The 18,585-nt window shown below is 35.3% G+C and overlaps 1 protein-coding gene across 1 annotated transcript; it reads right to left on the reverse strand.

The window, feature by feature from the left end:
* Positions 1–1,003: 1,003 nt before the first annotated feature.
* On the reverse strand, positions 1,004–18,359 carry LOC113060629 (potassium channel subfamily K member 2-like). The gene is made up of 7 exons (XM_026229709.1): positions 17,853–18,359; positions 16,011–16,321; positions 12,096–12,213; positions 7,140–7,300; positions 5,793–5,979; positions 5,504–5,643; positions 1,004–3,801 (listed from the first exon to the last, which is right to left on the reverse strand). Coding segments are annotated over exons 1-7 (1,242 nt in total). The 5' UTR covers positions 17,854–18,359; the 3' UTR covers positions 1,004–3,477.
* Between the last annotated feature and the right edge of the window lie 226 nt (positions 18,360–18,585).

Genomic DNA, 18,585 nt, shown 5'->3' on the forward strand with positions numbered 1-18,585 from the left:
CATTCCTCATGATCATTTTTTTTCCAGCAAATACACCATAGTAGCAGTTAAAAATAGAACAGTACAATAGCAGAAGAACAGACTGATTAACAAAGGTATAAAGGTAGGGAGAACAATGTTGTGTGGAAGGCCAGCAGTGCGTCTATGCAGCCCTTTCCTTCCAGCGCTAACTCCCACTGATATAAACAGAGCGTTTGTTTTGTTAAAACATGCATCAAATTCTGTATTTTATATATTATAGAATAATATAATAATATTGGGAGCAAATTATCTTTTGACACAGTTTTAATTTGACCAGCTTTTTGTAAAAGTGCATGATAAAATATCTTACTTTATTGGAACAGTTAGCGTATATATTAAATTATGACATTTAGTTCTTCACATGCATCTAAATTATAAATGAGAACAAACACAGATGGGCGGACAGACAGACAGACATAGATCAGATAGATAGATAGATATATAAATTGATTGATTGATTGATTGATTGATTGATTGATTGATCGATTGATCGATTGATCGATTGATTGATTGATTCATTGATTGATTGATTGATTGATTGATCTGTAAGTCATTAAAGTTGGGAATTCACAAAGTTTACACAGGTTGTGCAAGTCTGGTGGGTTTTTTTTCTTCAGGATGTCCTCTGATCAAACTAGTGGCATAGGATTTAATGAGTGGAAATGTTCTTTCACACTGTGGCTCTTGTATTCTTTGGACGCTCAGACATGCTTACATAACATCTGCTCATGCTTGAAGTGCAGAGTCCTGATTGGTTCTTGATGACGGCAAGATTTACATCAGCTTCCGACTGTATTAGCCATCGAGAGTGTGTTTGTGTGCCTCTTGTTCACGCTAGCATTGCTCTTTCCCACACGGACCCGATCCAGTTCAGTTTCCCACAAAGGCCCGATCTAAAGGTCTTTAATTCAGGAACAAAATAATTTTCTGAAAGTGCTAATTTTACTAGACATTGATTAGGAAAAACACCCTCAATCGCCTGAAGAATACGAATATTGGTTTGTTTATTCTGCTTCTTTAAAGGCAAAGCACAGAGATGTAAAACTGTGTAGAAACACCACAAATAATGCTCAAGAAATGCTCATAAAAATGCTGCTGAAAAAAAGCACAAAGATATTAGCATAGCAAGAACAATCAACGCTTAACAAGTTTTCAAAAGTTATCTTGTGAAAACAGAGCAAAGGCAAGATGAGCATACTGTTATTACAGTAAGTATGGCACTGATCCTCTGACAATCAGCTGACAAATCAAATGTGTTAAAATCTAGGCAAGAAAATAGTGAAAAATATTTTAGATTTTCCAGTTTCTCAGTATTCTTAAACCAGAAAATATCATTTCAATGAAACGAGTATATCTTGTCTGAATAAACCGCATTTCATCATTGAAAAAGTGTAATGAACTGGATGTTTAGCTGGTGTTGAAAGTCTTTCCATTCATACTTCTCATTGAAAACCTAATAATACACTATGAGGAGATGATACAGGCAATGTTTCAGTTTATGTGTAAAAAATAAAGCTTTTGCAATAATAATAAAAAAGAAAGCTAAAAGGTTTTATGCACCTGATCGATTTTGTTTTTTCTTTCAGTCTACTGAGGGTTGTTATATGCAATCTATTTGTCTGAAATCTATTATTATTGTATATTATCCACTTAGCATTGACATAAAACCTTTATGCATTTGACAGAACATTCATGGTCATTCCTCCAGTACATTTAATCCTCAAAGCATCACATAATGGCACTTAAATGCTATTATTAAAAACATATGACAAAATAGTTGCTTGTGAAAAAAGAAATTGTAACTGAACAGTCTGAAAAGTCATAGTTTTATCTCAAGCGGTGATAAAACACTCTTATCTTTGGCCATGCTTCTGTTCACCAGCTTCCACTGTCATCAAGTGACATTTGGCTTTAAAGTAAGTGAATTGAAAGAAAAACTTCACCTAAAAGTCAAATTCTGTCATCATTTATTCACACTAATGCCATTTTAAACCATAAGATTTGCATGACTAAATCTTAAAGCAATTCACTGAAAAAATCATATCAAAAGAATGATTTGTTGTGTTACAATGAAGAAAGTCAGTTACATTAGTTATGTTAGAACCACTGAGATACTATTATAGTTTTGTTAATATTTTGAACTGTATATTTTCCATTTTAATTTTGATGATTACTAATTTTATTGTGTTTTTGTCATTTTCAGTAGTTTTGGTTACATGCTATATTAGGGAACACTATTCTAACTATAGCAAGTTGCTTCTAAGCATGCATATCACTAGCATATTGGCTGTTTATTAGTACTTATAAAGCACATATTAAAGTCTTATTCTCCATGAGCATATTCTAGGTCCCTGAACTCTGTCCATTACCTAAACATAACCACTACTTACTATCAATAAGCAGCATATTACAACTTTATTGATGGAAACTCTTTGTTAATAGTGAATTTGTTCCCTAATAAAAAATGTCTTTTAATTCATTTTATTTTTTGTTTTAGTTCTTTAAGTAAATGCTGTTCAAATAAATTAAAGTGGAATGTCAAATGGTTAAAATAAGTTTATATACATAAGGAACAACATAAGGTTGAGTTAATGATGGCAGAAAGTAATTTTTGGTTGAGCTATCACTTTAAACCTTGTGCAGGTTAAGGCAAATATAACTGCCATACAATGTATTTATGCTATAAATATATTTATACATTGCATTAATACAGAACTCTCTTTATTCAGCAGCCTATGAAATGTTAATGATTGTGTTTTGGACATATTTCCAATTATGACCAATTCAGTCAAAAACTTTCATTTGCTTACAGAATCATGCTATTGGTGCAAATCACATCTAAATTAATGCAATGAAACAAGCTGAGATTCCTCCACTCCAGCATTGTTTCATGTATTGTTGGTCACAGCTGCTTTTAAACAGAATGTGTATGTGGATTTAAAAAAAAATCCATGTGTTAACGAAAGATATAAACTAAACTGGTGAACCACCAGTCACAGCTCTGTCAGTAGCATAAAAGCTCAGATATTCTTGCCTCATACCCTGTAATGGTTTTTGAACAGACGACCACAGATGCTGGGCTTGGGATACACATCCAAAAACCAATTACATTTGCTTGTGTTTGGACAAGATTAAAAAAAAAAACTTTTTCAGTATCAGTGTAGCAGCTTCTGGGAAGTCCATTCCTGGTGATTTTAAGGCACGAATATAATTCACTGGATAATAAAAGCTGCTTTCATGTTTTGCGCAAGAACACAAGACTTTATCAAACATCTTAATTCCTACAAAATGTATAGACAGATTCATCTGACTGTCACAAGGCATAAAGTCACTCTCTCACTGATTCTAGTAGATCAGTCTACATCCAGGAAAGATATGAACGCTCCTGATATAGCTTTTGTAGACATAAATGTATCTTCCTGTTCTGTTTTCGCGTGTGCAGGAGAAGCTTGAGCTTTATTTGAGATGTTCAATGATGGATATCTCGCCGTGATCGGGGCAGTCCGGGGTAAGACCGTTCAGGTACAGGCTGCCATTTCTGGTCAAGCTCGGGAGACCATCTTTCTCAAGTTCATCTGTGAAGTTTACAGACAGGGTTCTCTTGCATGGCATCATGTCCTGTCCTGGGTTTTGGCCTAGCTCTGATGACAGCTTGCGCTTGATGTACGCTGCTCGCTGAAACTTGTCATAAATTTCCACACTCAGGCGGCGACGTGTCTCTTTGAATTCCGCTGACACATTAGCTGTCCATTCTGCAGCGTGAGCGCGGAACTCTCCCACCTGGAACAGAGAGAATCTTCAGTGGGACCAAACGCAGTCGGGTGTCACATGTGTTTAGAAGCATTTAAGAGGTGTAAAGCAGAACTTCAAAAACCTGTTTTCTGTGAAAATGTTTCAGCTCGAGGGAATGAGAAGCATGTGGGCTGATTCAGCCTGCAACTGGGAGTGTTATAGAAAGTAATTCAGGCCTAGAGTACTATTATAACTCTACATTTCATCCACCATGTGCAGAGATGCTATGGATCTTTAGGGCCCCATAATCCCATTCAATAGCTTTTATTGGGCTTTTAATGGGCTTTTATTAGGCTTATCATGTACAATTTAAGTGTGTCTAATTCCTTTTTAACTGTCTCTGGCTTTTAACTTTAACTCTGGCTTTTAACTGTTTGAATGCATAAGCTGCCAAGCTGTACTTTATCATATATTATATATATGAAACTTGTCATAATTTCCAAGCTGTTATATATATGTATATATATAATTTCTTCTTTTTTTTTGAGTAAATACAGTACAGCATTTTTAATCCTAACCCTATTCCTGCCCCTGAAAAATAGAAATAGCCGTTTGTAAAATTATATATGTCATTTACAGTATTTTAGAGCAATTTAAAGCATCCTAGATGGATAATGCACTCTTTGTACAGTACAGTGTAATCATCTATCTGCTAATGCACTCCAATTTTAGGATCAGTAATGTTCATAACTACTTACCAAACCCCCAAAACATACAGAAATTATACATGGTAAAACTCTTTAATGTTTGATAATATAATTTTGCTGATGCACTACTACCAGGAAGCCTCTTAAAATATATTATAATCACACTATAATTTATTTACGAAGAAATAGTTCACTATGGGCCTTGACAATATCAAGATGACTTGCATGGGTGGACTATGAAACAATGCCTCTCAAAACAGTAGTTGTAATAGAAAAACAATACAAAAACAAAAAAACGAATGAAAATATCAGATGAATGTAAACAAGCAACTTCTGCTTTCCTCTCTGCTGAGGTCATTAGATGGTAAGTTAGCTCCCTACAGGACTCTTGAAAAGTTATAATTTGAGAAGTTTATTCCTGATGTAGAAGAAAATATGAGTGTGTACTACACAGCACCTTTTGGCATTTAAGAGACCCCGAAAGGTGATGTATTATGGATGAGAATCAGGTAGCAGAACTGGGTCATTCAGATCTTTCATATTAATCCTTCACTGCACTTCCTTCTCCTCTATTTCTGGTGAGATGTGAAAACGGACTCAGGTTTCAGGTTCAGATTTACAGTAATCTGCTGCCTCATACACAGCTGCAGAATACTGAGGCATACGTTTCTCCTTTTTATGAAAGACTTTCCTTGCGTGTTTTTATAAAGAGAAAAATCACAGTTGCGATGGAAAATTTTGGGATGTAACTTCTTGGCAAAAATGCATATGTACAGAAAAAAGGTTGTGCATTTATGTCTGAGTTGGGTATGCCCTACATTTCCACACTTAATTCCTCAAATTATATTTAGGTTGCAGATAGAATGCAGAATTGTATTCAAATTTAAATCTGAGATTTCATTCCATATAGAATCAAAATGGAAATTAAATTCAGGAAATTAATATAACTGCTGTAAGTGCAGTTTTTAAATTGTATAATAATTCACTATAAATTACACTGCCATTGAAAATTTGAGGCTTTTTTTTTTTCAGCAATCACATACCTCCTCTTTGGTCTTCTTGGAGATGACCCGAAGCCAGTCTCCAATCATACTGAGGACTGCAGCGAAGTAGGCAAGACCCACCAGGATCCAGAACCACACGATGGGCTTATAATAGTCCAAATACTCAATCTCAGAGCCTCCTGAATAAGATAAATAAACCCATATCAATCCACTGAACTCATGACTAAATTTCAGTTTGTGTTGTTTTTCTGGGCATGTAATTGCTTTCAAAAATGAACACGGGACCTTGAAATTGGGACTGAAAGAACAAAGTAGTGACTTCATTCACCTGCCACAAAGTCTCCAAATCCAATAGTGGTTAAAGTGATGACAACAAAATAGATGGACTCCAGAGTGCTCCAGCCTTCAATGTGTTGGAAGATGAGGGCGGGAAGGGCCACAAACAGCAGGCACCCAAACAGGATGAACAGGACCGTGGATGTCACACGGATTTTAGTTTGGCTCACGTTCCATTTCTGAGAGGAAAAACAGAGGAGAAGGGAGGTGAGAATGCTGGGTGGAAAAACAGTTAAGCTCATTATAATCACTGTTGACAGACATCTACAATACTCGACCAGACACCGTCTGAAAACTAATAATCCGCCTGGCTTAAGTATTAGCCTTTAACTAGTTTAAATACCCTGTGAAATCAAAGTGAGAGTTTTATGGGCTTTAAACATTGTGTTTTAGCTTTGAGGAACCCTATATAGTAGTGAACTCTAAAATAAAAAATAAAAAAAGTAGGAAATATAGATCATAAAAAAATGGACAAAGGCAACTGATGACTCATGCTGCACTACACAGAGTTTTGTCCAATCAAACACTGCAAATAACCATTAGCATAAACAATCATTCATTACGTAACTAAAGGCAATAAAATGTAGAAAAGTGTCAACACAGCACAGAAGGCTGAACTCAGTTTATAGAGTTTGAGAAATATACACTTGTCCTGAAAACCATGTATTTTTCCCTTCAACCTTCAAGAATTGTTTACTATGTTATACAAAAGAATGAGTGCACCAGCAATAAATAATTCACTATGCTGCATTGACGGCATTGAAAAATACTATATTGTGCTCTTCATCGCACACGTCAACGCTCAAAATTGTTCCTCCGCAAAAGCACAACAGCTCAGCAGAGAATAAAAGTGTGTACTGTATGTGCACCGAGTGTAAACAAGATGGCTCCAGAAGCACTTAAGTAATTACATTGAATCATCAAATGTGACGGCACCACAAAACCAGGTAAAGAGTAGTCAGCAAGCCTTTCTGCAAAACAATCATTATTTTAGATTAATTGAGTGAAGACAATATAGTACATTTCTGATGAAAGGGATTTGAGGAGCACAGACTGTTTTTCTAAATGAATGGTATATTAATTTTATATGTAATCTTTTGACTTTCCATAGTGGTAAATAAATATTTCACAGAACTGATCTAATCTATTGTTTTAACCTGAAGAGCTATTTATACTGTTCAGAAAAAATCATTTATTCCAAAAGTTCTGATATTTTTTATGTAAAATATTGAACATGGATTAAAATGGTAGATTATAAATTGTGTTCATCTTGAATATCCTGTGAGGAATACTAATAGTTTTGCTAAATGATTTCCACTAAAGTTAATGAAACACTCACCACAAACATCTTTTCCACTTTGGCGATCCCTTTGCCAAATATGGTTCCCAGCTGATCGCCCACTCCAGCCAATAGGAACCCAAAGAGAGGGATCCCCAGCAGGGCATAGATAATGCAAAAGATCCTGCCTCCTTTAGTGTGTGGAGAGACGTTTCCAAAGCCTGCAGAAACAGAAGTCATTCTGTCAGCAAGGCTCTGATGATCCCAGGCATAATGTGTGGGCATATCCTGCCGAAATAAATAGGTAATACTTTGCTTTCTGAAGATATTTTGTTGAGTCAAATAGCAGAAAATGTTCAAACCATACTCCCCTAGTGCATTGAAAAGATTTTTATTTAATTTAGTGTGCAGACAGCTCTATGGGAATTTATGTTGGGATGCCTTATTTATCTGTCAGGAAACATTAGAGCTGTACTCTCCTGCCTACATGGAAAGTCTCCTAGTGAATACCATTCAATGCCTAAATTTAGCTATAGCACGAGAGCAAAGCAGATAAAATCATTACAGAAATGCAAATGCGATGAATGAAACCCAGCTAGGATGAATTTCAGCTGCATGTGCAAATGCATTCATTTTAATATTTATTCAGGCCTCATGGAAAGAGGAGGAATAAGTGAATTATGCAGATATGGTAGCGGTGAGGCTCGGTAAATTATACTTGATATCAGATTCACCCATTGGCATATGTCTTGATTTAAACTCCATAAAAATATAAAATAATAATCAGTTTAATGTCAAGGATTCAATCTTTGGGTTCACTTCAAGGGATTTTCTGGGTTCAGTGCAAGTTAAGCTCAAACAACAGCACTTTTTTTTTTCTTTACAAATTTTAAAACTTTGTGGCCATGACAACATAATGCCACAACTCTAAAAATACACAGAAGATTTAATAAGTGTTTTTATGCTTTTAAACGCTTTAAAGATCGCCTCCATTTATTTCCTTTGTAGCTGCCTCACTGTAACCTTGATTTTGAAAATGTGTGAGAAAGAGTTTAAATAATTTGTTGTGTAATCAACAATATGCCACAATTAATGTAGATTCAGATTAATTTCTACTCAAATTTTCCTTTGAAACAGTGAGACTACAAACTGCTGGTGCTGGTTGAAAAAAAAAAAAAAAACGTTTTTGGAAACTATGATTGGGACTCTTTAGAAATGCTAGCTATATTGAACTTGTTTCAGATTGATGAACTTCACTAATATTAAGATGAACTGAACAAACACTGAACTGGCTTGAGCTAAATAATGACCCTACTGTCTTTCAGAGCTGTTTTAGACATTAATGTGACTTGACTCTTCATTGTTTTGCAAGAAAGTTTTAGAGTTAGAGACAGCGAGAATACCAGTAGTTCTGGTTGTACCACAGCAGAATTTAAGCAATTACAAGAGCAAAAAGCTAAGCCGCTGTACAAAACCACCCTGAGAGCAGCAGAGCAGTGGGGTGCACTTCCGCAAGAGCCTCCATCCCATTACATCTCCATTTTACTTGAAGCTCTTTAACTGGGCTCAATCTCTCCTCATGCATTCTGTCCTCTTTGAAATCTAATTAAATAAATAAACCTTGAAAGACCCATAAAAAGTGGTTATCTGTGAGACAACCTTAATTACACATGGCACAATGGAGATGAATAACTGTAATGTCTTTACACATAGTCTCTCTTGTAAAAAATGATCCAAATATGTTCATGGCTGGATAAAAATATACTTGTTCCAGCAGATTAACTATAAGGACGTACGCTTCTTAGCAGTAAAAATTTATAACGTGTGTTAATGGCTTCAGTATTTCTATTTTCTCCTGATACAAACAATACTATGGGCAAACTCATCATTGTTCAGATAAAATCTAATTTCCTGACCTTAACTAGAGACAAACAACATGTAATAATTGATAAGTCAGAGACCCTAGAGCCCAAAGTGGAGGCTTGCCACCAGGTACACGGTTGTACAGGTTTCTTAACCACTCTACCACGACGAGTAATCACAGGCTTGCTAGATGGGTTTGGTGTTGTAAGATGAATGCATTTGTGAGAGTGTCTGTGCAACATCTATCTAGTAACAGTGTAGCTGTGGGTTTTAATTACCTAAAGCACACCGGAATTTTCACTATAACCTTTCTGTTTCTAAGCAACTTTATTGATAAATCACAGGACAGCATTGACAAGAAGTTCTCTTTGCTTTAGTCAAAATCACGCTGCTCGTCTCCTCACTCTGCTCTCATTGCACTCTGCTTCGGGATGGCAAATGAGGTGGCAAAGCTGATTTTTAGGCTGGAAATTGCCACCCCGTGCCACCTTTATGGACTCACCCCTGTTGTCTTTAAGTCTGACATTTGTTAATCACATACACTATTTGGGGTCATTCATATTTTTGATGTTTTGGATAGAATTTAAATTGTGAAATATGGGAAAATCAAGCACAAATCTGAGTCACTGGTTTCAATAACCCAGAACAAAATAAAAACTTTGTTAAGCCCTAAAAGAAATGGCAGGACTACAGAATAAAATGTCTCTGAAAAAAGTAGTTGAGATGCCCTGATCTAAACCAATCAGCACCATGATCACATTCACGAATCATAAGACCTAAATGACTGAAATCATGTGTTAAAAAAGCAGGATAATATCGGTTCTTAGCAATAAACTGACAGAAATCTCAGTCCAGTTTGGTGAGAAATGAACATCATGTGCTGACTTGGAGCACAAAACAAGTCCAGTTGACACAAGTAGCAAAAAATGTCATGCCACCCTCATTAGTGAAGCAGCACTACATGATGACTGACGCAAACCTGATGTAACAACAGTGTCTGAATGAGCTTAATGAACACACAAGTGTGTCTTGTGAGGGCTTCAGCATTGGCACATTTTCAGCAATCATGTGTAGTAGTGAATGCAATGCTCTCACCAACAGATGACATGCGGACAAAAGTGTGTGTGTGTGTGTGCCTGTTTAAGTGTGTGTCTTTGCTTATTGGGGTGGACGGGGGAGTTGACAGGTTTTCATTCAAATTACAATAAATTGCTTTTTTTTTTTTTTAGGTGACAAAAAGAAAGATTATTTGGTTGCCTATTGATGAACAAATGAGCCTTGAAGGCCAAGCCTGTGAATGACTTCCCTAGGTGACACAAACACAAATAAAAGATGATGGATGATGTTCATTCGTGTGAGCAAATAAAATAAATAAAATAATACAAATAAAATAAAGAAAGCAAAATAACTGAAAACAACAAGATGTTGTTTTAACATCTGCCATGACTCCAGTCTTGAGTGTCACATGATCCTTTAGAAATCATTCAATATGCTGATTTGATGTGTAAAAAAAGTTTTTCTTGTTATTATCAGTGTTGAAAACTCTTGTGCTTCTTAAAATTTTTCTGGAAACGGTGACATTTGTTTTGCAAGATTTTTTGATGAACCAAAGAAACAGAAATCTTCTCTAATTTTACTGTTGCTTGTGAACATTTAAATGCATCCTTTCTAAATAAAAGTATTAAATTCTTTAAACAAAAATGTTAGTGAGCCCAGACTTTTGAACATTTATACAAATCCTGGAGATCTAATATGATGGGAAGCAGCTCCAAGACCTTGGCCTCTTTCATCAGCATATAAGGTCAAGCTATCAGACCCGTTCGCTTCATTAACTGCACTTTACACTTCACAACCTAAGAAGGACACTGGGGGGATTGATGAAGGGGGCTTGCTCTTTAATCCACTACTTGGCTGAGTTCCAGCAGGTTTCAAAGGTGTTGTACACATGAATTCAGGAACAGTCAAAGCTGTCCAGAGGATTTGTTAAGGTTCATTAATCAAGCTTATTAAATAACGTTAATGCAATTTCCTACACAACCTCAGTGAAGTCAAAATGAAAAATGCTGCTGCTGATTATTAAGTGAGAGATGTATCCATAATGTGCTAAGTGTGTAGACCCTAAATAACCCTACATGTATGTAAAATAACCCTATATGTCCATAAATAATCAGGGTTACACTATTATTACAAACATATTGTTCCTGTTGATTATCATACTTGATATTTTAACTGCAATTCGATAGAATTTACAATAAAATGTAAACAACTCATTTTAATTGTTCAAACAGTTTACCCAAAATTATTATTAGTCCTTTGTGTTCTGCTGTAGAAATAAAGAAATAAAGGGTCTTGAAAGACATAAAGGTGAATAAATGATGAGAGAATTTTTATTTTTGTATATACTGTCCCTTAAAGATACTTATTTTATGTAGGGCAACTGCATTTCATATTCTTCACCTTTTTAAAGAAAGAAATTAATGATTTTATTCAGTCACAATTCAAAAAAAAGCATTTAGAATGTTACAAAAGATTTATATTTCGAAATAAATGCTGTTCTTTGGAACTTTTATTAATAATAAAACATTTTTTTATATATAATTATCAGAAATGTTTTTGAGCAACAAATCAATACATCAGAAAAAGTGTTTTCTGAAAGATCATGTGACACTGAAGACTGGAGTAATGCCTGATGAAAATACAGCTTCGCCATCAAAGGAATAAATTACATCATTAAAATAGATTTTAAAAAAAAGTTATTTAAATTTGAAGAATGTTTCACAACATTACTGTTTTATTGTATTTTTGACCAAATAAATGCCTTGGTGAGCATAAGAGGTTTCTTACTAAAATATTTATGAAGAACCTTTAGCCTACACTAAAAACAAGCTGAGTGACTTACAGGAGCACACCTAAATGGAAAGCTGTAAGTTATACATTTCAAGAATAATGAATTGCAGCAACTATAATCTAAAATATTCTTATGTATGCAGCCCTTCTTCTTGTCTATTCAGTTTATTTTCCAGGCCCTCTAAGTAACACTTGTTTCACCAAGTTGCTTTTGTCACCTTAATGAAGTGATAATGCAGTTCAAAAAGCCACTAATCGATTAAAGAATCAATTAGAGAATTCCTAATGAGTCCAGCTGTTACTCACCTATAGTGGTGATGACAGTCCCTGCAAAGAAGAAGGAGCTGCTGAGGTCCCACATGCTGCTCTCATTGGAGGGGTGACCCGAAGGATTGACCCCGGCCCGGATAGCAAACACCACTTGCTGTGGATGAGAAAACAGGTCAGGGATAATCTCAAAAAAATATACAAACCACTACAATCTTAAACTAGGAATAGATCACAGAAATATAAAAAGACATAATTTACTCCCTTACCATGTCATACTGACTCTGTATTTACTTTCTTTGTGAAACACAAAAGGAGACATTCTGCCTAGTACCTGCCATCATGTTTCACAAAATAAAGAACAATATTACAGGGTCAGAATGACATGAAGGTGATCAAATGATGACAAATGCTCAGCAGGTAAGGGATAACATGAATATACAAGACATGTTTATTTAGAAACTGACCACTATATTTTGCATTCACTAAATTAAATTTATGCATTTAGCAGACGCTTTTATCGAAAGCGACTTACAGTGCATTCAGGCTATCAATTTTTACCTATCATGTGTTCCCGGGGAATCAAACCCTCAACCTTGCACTTGATAACACAATGCTCTACCACTTGAGCTACAGGAACACTATTCAACAATGCTATTTTCAGTACAAGCCCAGGGGAAGCAGTTGTGTGTAACATGTTTAAATCTAAAGCAGACTGCATGTCTCTGAATGAACAGGATGACTGGCTCCAACTGCCCACATTCAAAGCCTCAAATAAAGACACAAGTCTGTTCTTGATCAGTCTTCCACTGCATCTCTGGTTTTACGTCACACATTACCGAGTCAGTTGGGAGTTAAGACAGAGTTGAATCTGTAATATAATTAACTGTCAAATCTGTTATAGTAAATGGCTGCCTTATCAAATGTGTGTGCCTGTGTTTGTGCAGCAGGGATAATATTATACTTCATGTATTTCTTGTGTTTCAGACTGTGCCTGTTTTTTTAAAGAAGCGATCCTTGCATAATTGGGATCGATATTCCTCCTTCTCTGATCATTGTGTTCCCTGAAGACCTAAAGTGACTTAGTACTAGCTGGGATTGATTCCAAACTTAGGGAATGTATGGTTCATTAAAGAGTTGTTGTTTTGTTTTTAAATCGGTAAGTTAAAACTTTAGAGACTCAAATTACTCTTAAGAGTAAGTGGACGGTCAAAGCTTTGCTGGAGTTGTTCTGTTCTCATTTCATAAGTATGCATATTTTAGAAATTAAACTAAATGAAGGACTAAAAAAGTGGAGCTGTCCATGGTCCTTAACTTGTAGCTGACTCGCTAGCTGACTCACTATTTCTCTCTCTCAGCTAAACATGACTTGGGGTTCTACAGTATATGTACGTAATGCAAGAATGTATTATGGTCATCTCGCCACAATTACAAGATATAATGTCCAAATAACAGAAAATTATACTGCAAAAAAAAAAAAAAAAAAAAAAAAATGCTATTACAAGATGTATGTTGAAACAATGGAAAATTGTTAAAATAAAGTTGCAATTATAATAAAATTAATGTTCAAATAATGGTAAATTATATAACAAAATAGAAAAATACATTTGCGATTGTGATATGCAATGACCAAATAATGTAAAATTGAACATGAAAAATAAAGTTGCAAAATAATATGTATAGTCAAAAAAAAAAAAAAAATGACCTGCTAAGATTAAAAGATTAAGTTGAAGTTCGGAATAGTAATGACCAAATTATGCAACATTAACAAATAAAAAATGAAGTTGCAATATTAAGATGAAACGTCCAAATAACTGAAAAATAATATAATAATTTTTTAAAAGTTGGGATAATGAGATGCACTTTACCATTGTTTGAGCATTACATTGCAAAACTGAAAAATAAAGGTTGCACCTATGAAATGTAACTGCAAAGATAAAAAATTGCAATTAAAAGATAATGTCCAAATAATGGGAAACTTAAAACTGAAAAATAAAGTTTCAGTAATTAAATGTAATATTCAGATAAAAAAAAAAGAAACTACAAAGACTGAAAATAAAGTTAAGAAAAGTAAACTGCATTGCAAAGTTGAAAAATAAAGTTTTAATTATAAAATGTAATGTCCAGATAACAAAAATAGCCCTGCAAACATTAAAAATACAATTGCAATTAATATTCAAACAACAAATTGCATTGCAAAAATTTTATTGTGGTTGGAAGTTATAAGATTGCTATTGAATTATCAAAATTAAAATGTATGCACCAGCAATGTATCCAGCAGTATGCAACAGCAACATTGCAATAAGGTGTTTAAATATACATTTTTTTTTATTATGTGACATTAGGTTACTACAACACATTAGCCCTAAAAGTAAAAGTAATTTTAATTCAGATGTTGGCCATGCTATTGCTGACCTATTCCATATTCCAGTCCATTTCTCACAACCTAGAAATCTGTAGCTAAAAAAATAAATAATCAATCAATAAACAAAACAAAACTGAGCACATTTCACTAAGCAGTTAGTGAGAAATGTAAACACTTTCAAAAACATCTGCACATGAGTGTGCAGGTTCTCCTGGCCTATATACTGTATAGCAGGGATGCAGTAAGACCCCTCAGCGTATCCCATCTGCTCCCCAACGCCTCCTGTTCCCAGCTGGCTGCACGAGAGCTCAGCCAAAAGTGAGAGACAAAGAGAGGCCATTCATTCTGTGGGGAAGTTTTCCTGTTTGTGAACACCTTCCAAGTGTCGGCACAATCACCACTGGACTTGGACTGTTGGCAGCAAAGCAACTTGGCAGGAATGAACATTTGTTCAGAGGTGTGTGTGAGCGTGAGCATCGTAACACCAGTAATCAAGAGATGGGAAGTAGGTGAATGCAGTGTTTGGGATGTAATTCAATGTAATGTCAAGGGGGAGGGGTGTTAGAAAATAGGGAGGGGTTGGAAAAGGTAGAATTATGGGCAATCAGAGAACTGGATAGGATGTTACTTTAACACATAACAAAACACTACAAATGCACTAAAACTATGCAAATCATGTAAAGAAATATTCTTCAAATATAACAAATAAATAAACAGTTTCCATCCAAGTTGCAAATTACATTTAAATTTAATGTTTATTATTAAAATAAGTATTTATTTACATGCGAAAAAAAAAAAAAAACATACAAAAAGCAGCACTTCTATCCCAAATTTACATGATTTTATGCACATTTAAGAAATTTGATTCACATTCTGTTTTTGTCCTGTTTTTTTTTTCAAGATTCACATAAAAACATGTGGATGAAAACTGCTAATGAAAGCTAATGACACACAATCATCCAAGACCTTTACATTTCTACTAGAACAATTTTAGAGCAGACAAAAAACTCTGCACTTATAAAATGTCACTTTAAATTCAGTCTACTTCTTGCACAAAGGTAAATACCACAGACTTCACAAGACAGAGCTAATTAGTGATGTAATGTCAAGAGTACATTTAATTTCCACACAGGTGAAATAGTGTTAAGTGAACTCACTAAAACGGACAGACCCGACTGCCAGCAACCCCAATTTGGAAAGCAGATAAAGTGTATTCATTATTTTAAGCATATGAATATTACAAAAATACAGTCAAAACAGATCAGATTGATCTGAAATGTTTATGATTTGGTATTACAATCTTTTGAAGAAATAACACTGCATCATACTTCAGAAACAGAACAACATGCACGGAACAATTTATGTCCAATTAGTGTTTTCTGGCTCCAATTAATCAGATTACAGACCGTTTCTGCCAACTTCCGAGCTGTCATTATTGATTTTGGCAAAGATTAGTCTATTCTCCCAACATCCTGCAGACAAAACCACTATATGCTTTGAATCAATATCCAGAAGACTGTTTTTACCCATACAAACAGATACTTTGCATTTTAATTTCAAGCACACAGGTAAATAATTGGAGTTTGTACCTTGACCAGGTCCTCCAGTTCAGAGGCATTGACACAGGCATGCCTGGAAAGGAAGTTAATTTTCTCTTGAATGATGAGGTACTTCTGAGTGCTCTCCTGGGGCTGTTCCAGGGCTTTGAACACCGTGGCTCCTATTATCAGATACAGAACAACCAGCAGGAAGATTGCCACTACTGTTTTCCACTTCATTACGGTGGTTATGGTATCACAATCATCCCCCGAGTTATATACAATGGGCTTGGAGGAGAACGACAGCCGTGGTTTGGTGTTGTGTGTGGCTGATTTAGGATCTAAAAGATCAGGTGCAGCCACTGGGGCGAACAAAGGGAGAGAGAGGGCAAGACAGAGCGAGGAGAGAGAGAGAGAGAGAGACAGAGATGGGTTATAAAAGGCAGCTGACATTTTAAAGAAATGATTGCTGATGAAGCTTTAATAATTCTCTGTATTTTAATTTAAAGAGTTCTGCTTTGTTTACCGATATTTATAACATTATTTTCCCATGTATCTTTGTACATGAAAAAAAACACATTCATGTTTTTTACATGGATCCATTAATAAATAATAGCAGCAGCTATGAAAAGCACAGACAGGTTGCAGGGTTTAAAAACAGTGATGAATATGATTTAGATTATGGACGTACATTTATAGCTTGTTATTATTGTGAATCAAAATCATTGAGTATTGTACATTGAGTTTGTAGGAATATTGTGTTCATGATATATGCTCAAACATTTAACTGATTAATTCTAATTACAAGCATTTAAAAGGGAACTTGGGAGGATTTTTATACAAGGACATCATAGAAGAAGTGACACTGGCCCTTCATCTGAGAGGAATTTAATTTGTTTCTTTCTCCACTGACTTATGCAGTGTTCCAGACAAGTGTGAAAAGCCTCTCAAACCAGTGATAGTGAACATAATGTTCTCCTCACTAGTAGCCAGTATGCATTTTGCCATGCAGGCAAAACATGTTTAAGCACTAATTTAGAGTTTCAGATTTTCCCTCTGTACATAATTCAGACCTCAACGCTTATTAACGCCCCAGAGGGCTCCAGCAACGCATGTCCACGTTTTCATTATTTTCCATTCATTCATTTTAATCATAAGCAGATCCATTTAAATCACTTCTCTTTTGTGTTTTTAAAATGTTTTTGTTGTCATCTCTTTTTACATTGAATCTAAAAAGTCATTATATCACATTAAATAATTTATTATTTTATGATAGGCAGCGCTGTACTGCAAAACTGATTGCAGTAATATTCCTCCTACAAATCTGGAAACATGTCAAAGTTGTGTGGGTGGTGTGGCGCTGTGATACATAATCTGAGCTGGTCACTGAAAGGTTACAGGTTCAGACCCTGCAGAATGCAATCCAATAGCCATCACCTTTGTAGCAAGTGCACTGCAATGATCGTACACTGTTTTACGTGTTTACTGTTATATTTTACCTTTATGTGCTTTCATTGAGACTTAATTCCAGCTACTTTATTAATAATTATAATTTTATGAAACAGTGATTTTAGAACCAAATCTACAATGATATTGCATTAACTCTTGCACAAATAATTATTAAGATTTTACTATAGTTCACAATATACGTTACGTCACGTTATGAAAAAACTATCAAAAAAGAAAAAGAACAGCAACAACAACATTTTTTTTTTATTTACTTTGATTATTGTTAACAGTTATGGTTACATTTCGAAAATAATTAAAGCATGACCATATTTTAATGTCCCACAAACATAATTCAGGCCTGAATGGGTTAAGTATCGTGCCAAATTTAGGCTATGCAACACATGGTAAACAATTAAATTATTCAAACAAACACTGCGCACTTACTACTTTGTCAGATTTCTTCTTCCTGCTGCTCCTCATCAGCTGGCTTGAGTGCTAGAGCACTTGACTTGTCTTTCCGTTCTTCTCAGGAGCACACAGGCAAAAACGGGATGTTAATCATGGCACCAAACGCACTCGCATCCCTCCGTCTTCTGTTCTGGACTATCATGCCTCTGTCCAGTTTTAAATCTCCACGCGAGCAGTAGTATCTTGGAATCCAGCGCTGGATTTCGTGGTCGAGTAAGCACTGGAGTGAGAAGGGAGTGTCCAAAGGGGGCACACGGGTAATTGAACGGGCTATTCTCATCATGAGCGCGCTCAATGTCCGTCTCCGCGCTCTCCGTGTGTTCGCAAACTGTGGGCAGGTTTCAGGATTTCATGCGCAGGTCACATCGCATGCCTGTCAGAAATAGGGAAATAAGGAATCGCGAGGAATTTAACTATTCTGGTTCCGATTCTTCTGAACGATTCAAGTACTTTTGAAGAATAAATATTTGGTTATGGGATGGAAGGACCCTCAGCAGCTTATTGCCAACTTAAAAGATAAATTCAGAGTTCAACAAAGCAGATAAAACAAACAAACAACCCAGTAACTTTATGACGAAACTAAACTTGTGAATAAGGAAGCTAAGTGAGTCTGATTATTTCAGAATGGTCTGAGTTATTCTTGAAAGTGTTTTGAGAATCGGACTTGCCCGTGCTGTATTTTTTATTTAAAGGGGTCATAGGTTGCTTT

This window comes from Carassius auratus, chromosome 42 (assembly GCF_003368295.1).
Source record: "Carassius auratus strain Wakin chromosome 42, ASM336829v1, whole genome shotgun sequence".
Taxonomy (NCBI): Eukaryota; Metazoa; Chordata; class Actinopteri; order Cypriniformes; family Cyprinidae; genus Carassius; species Carassius auratus.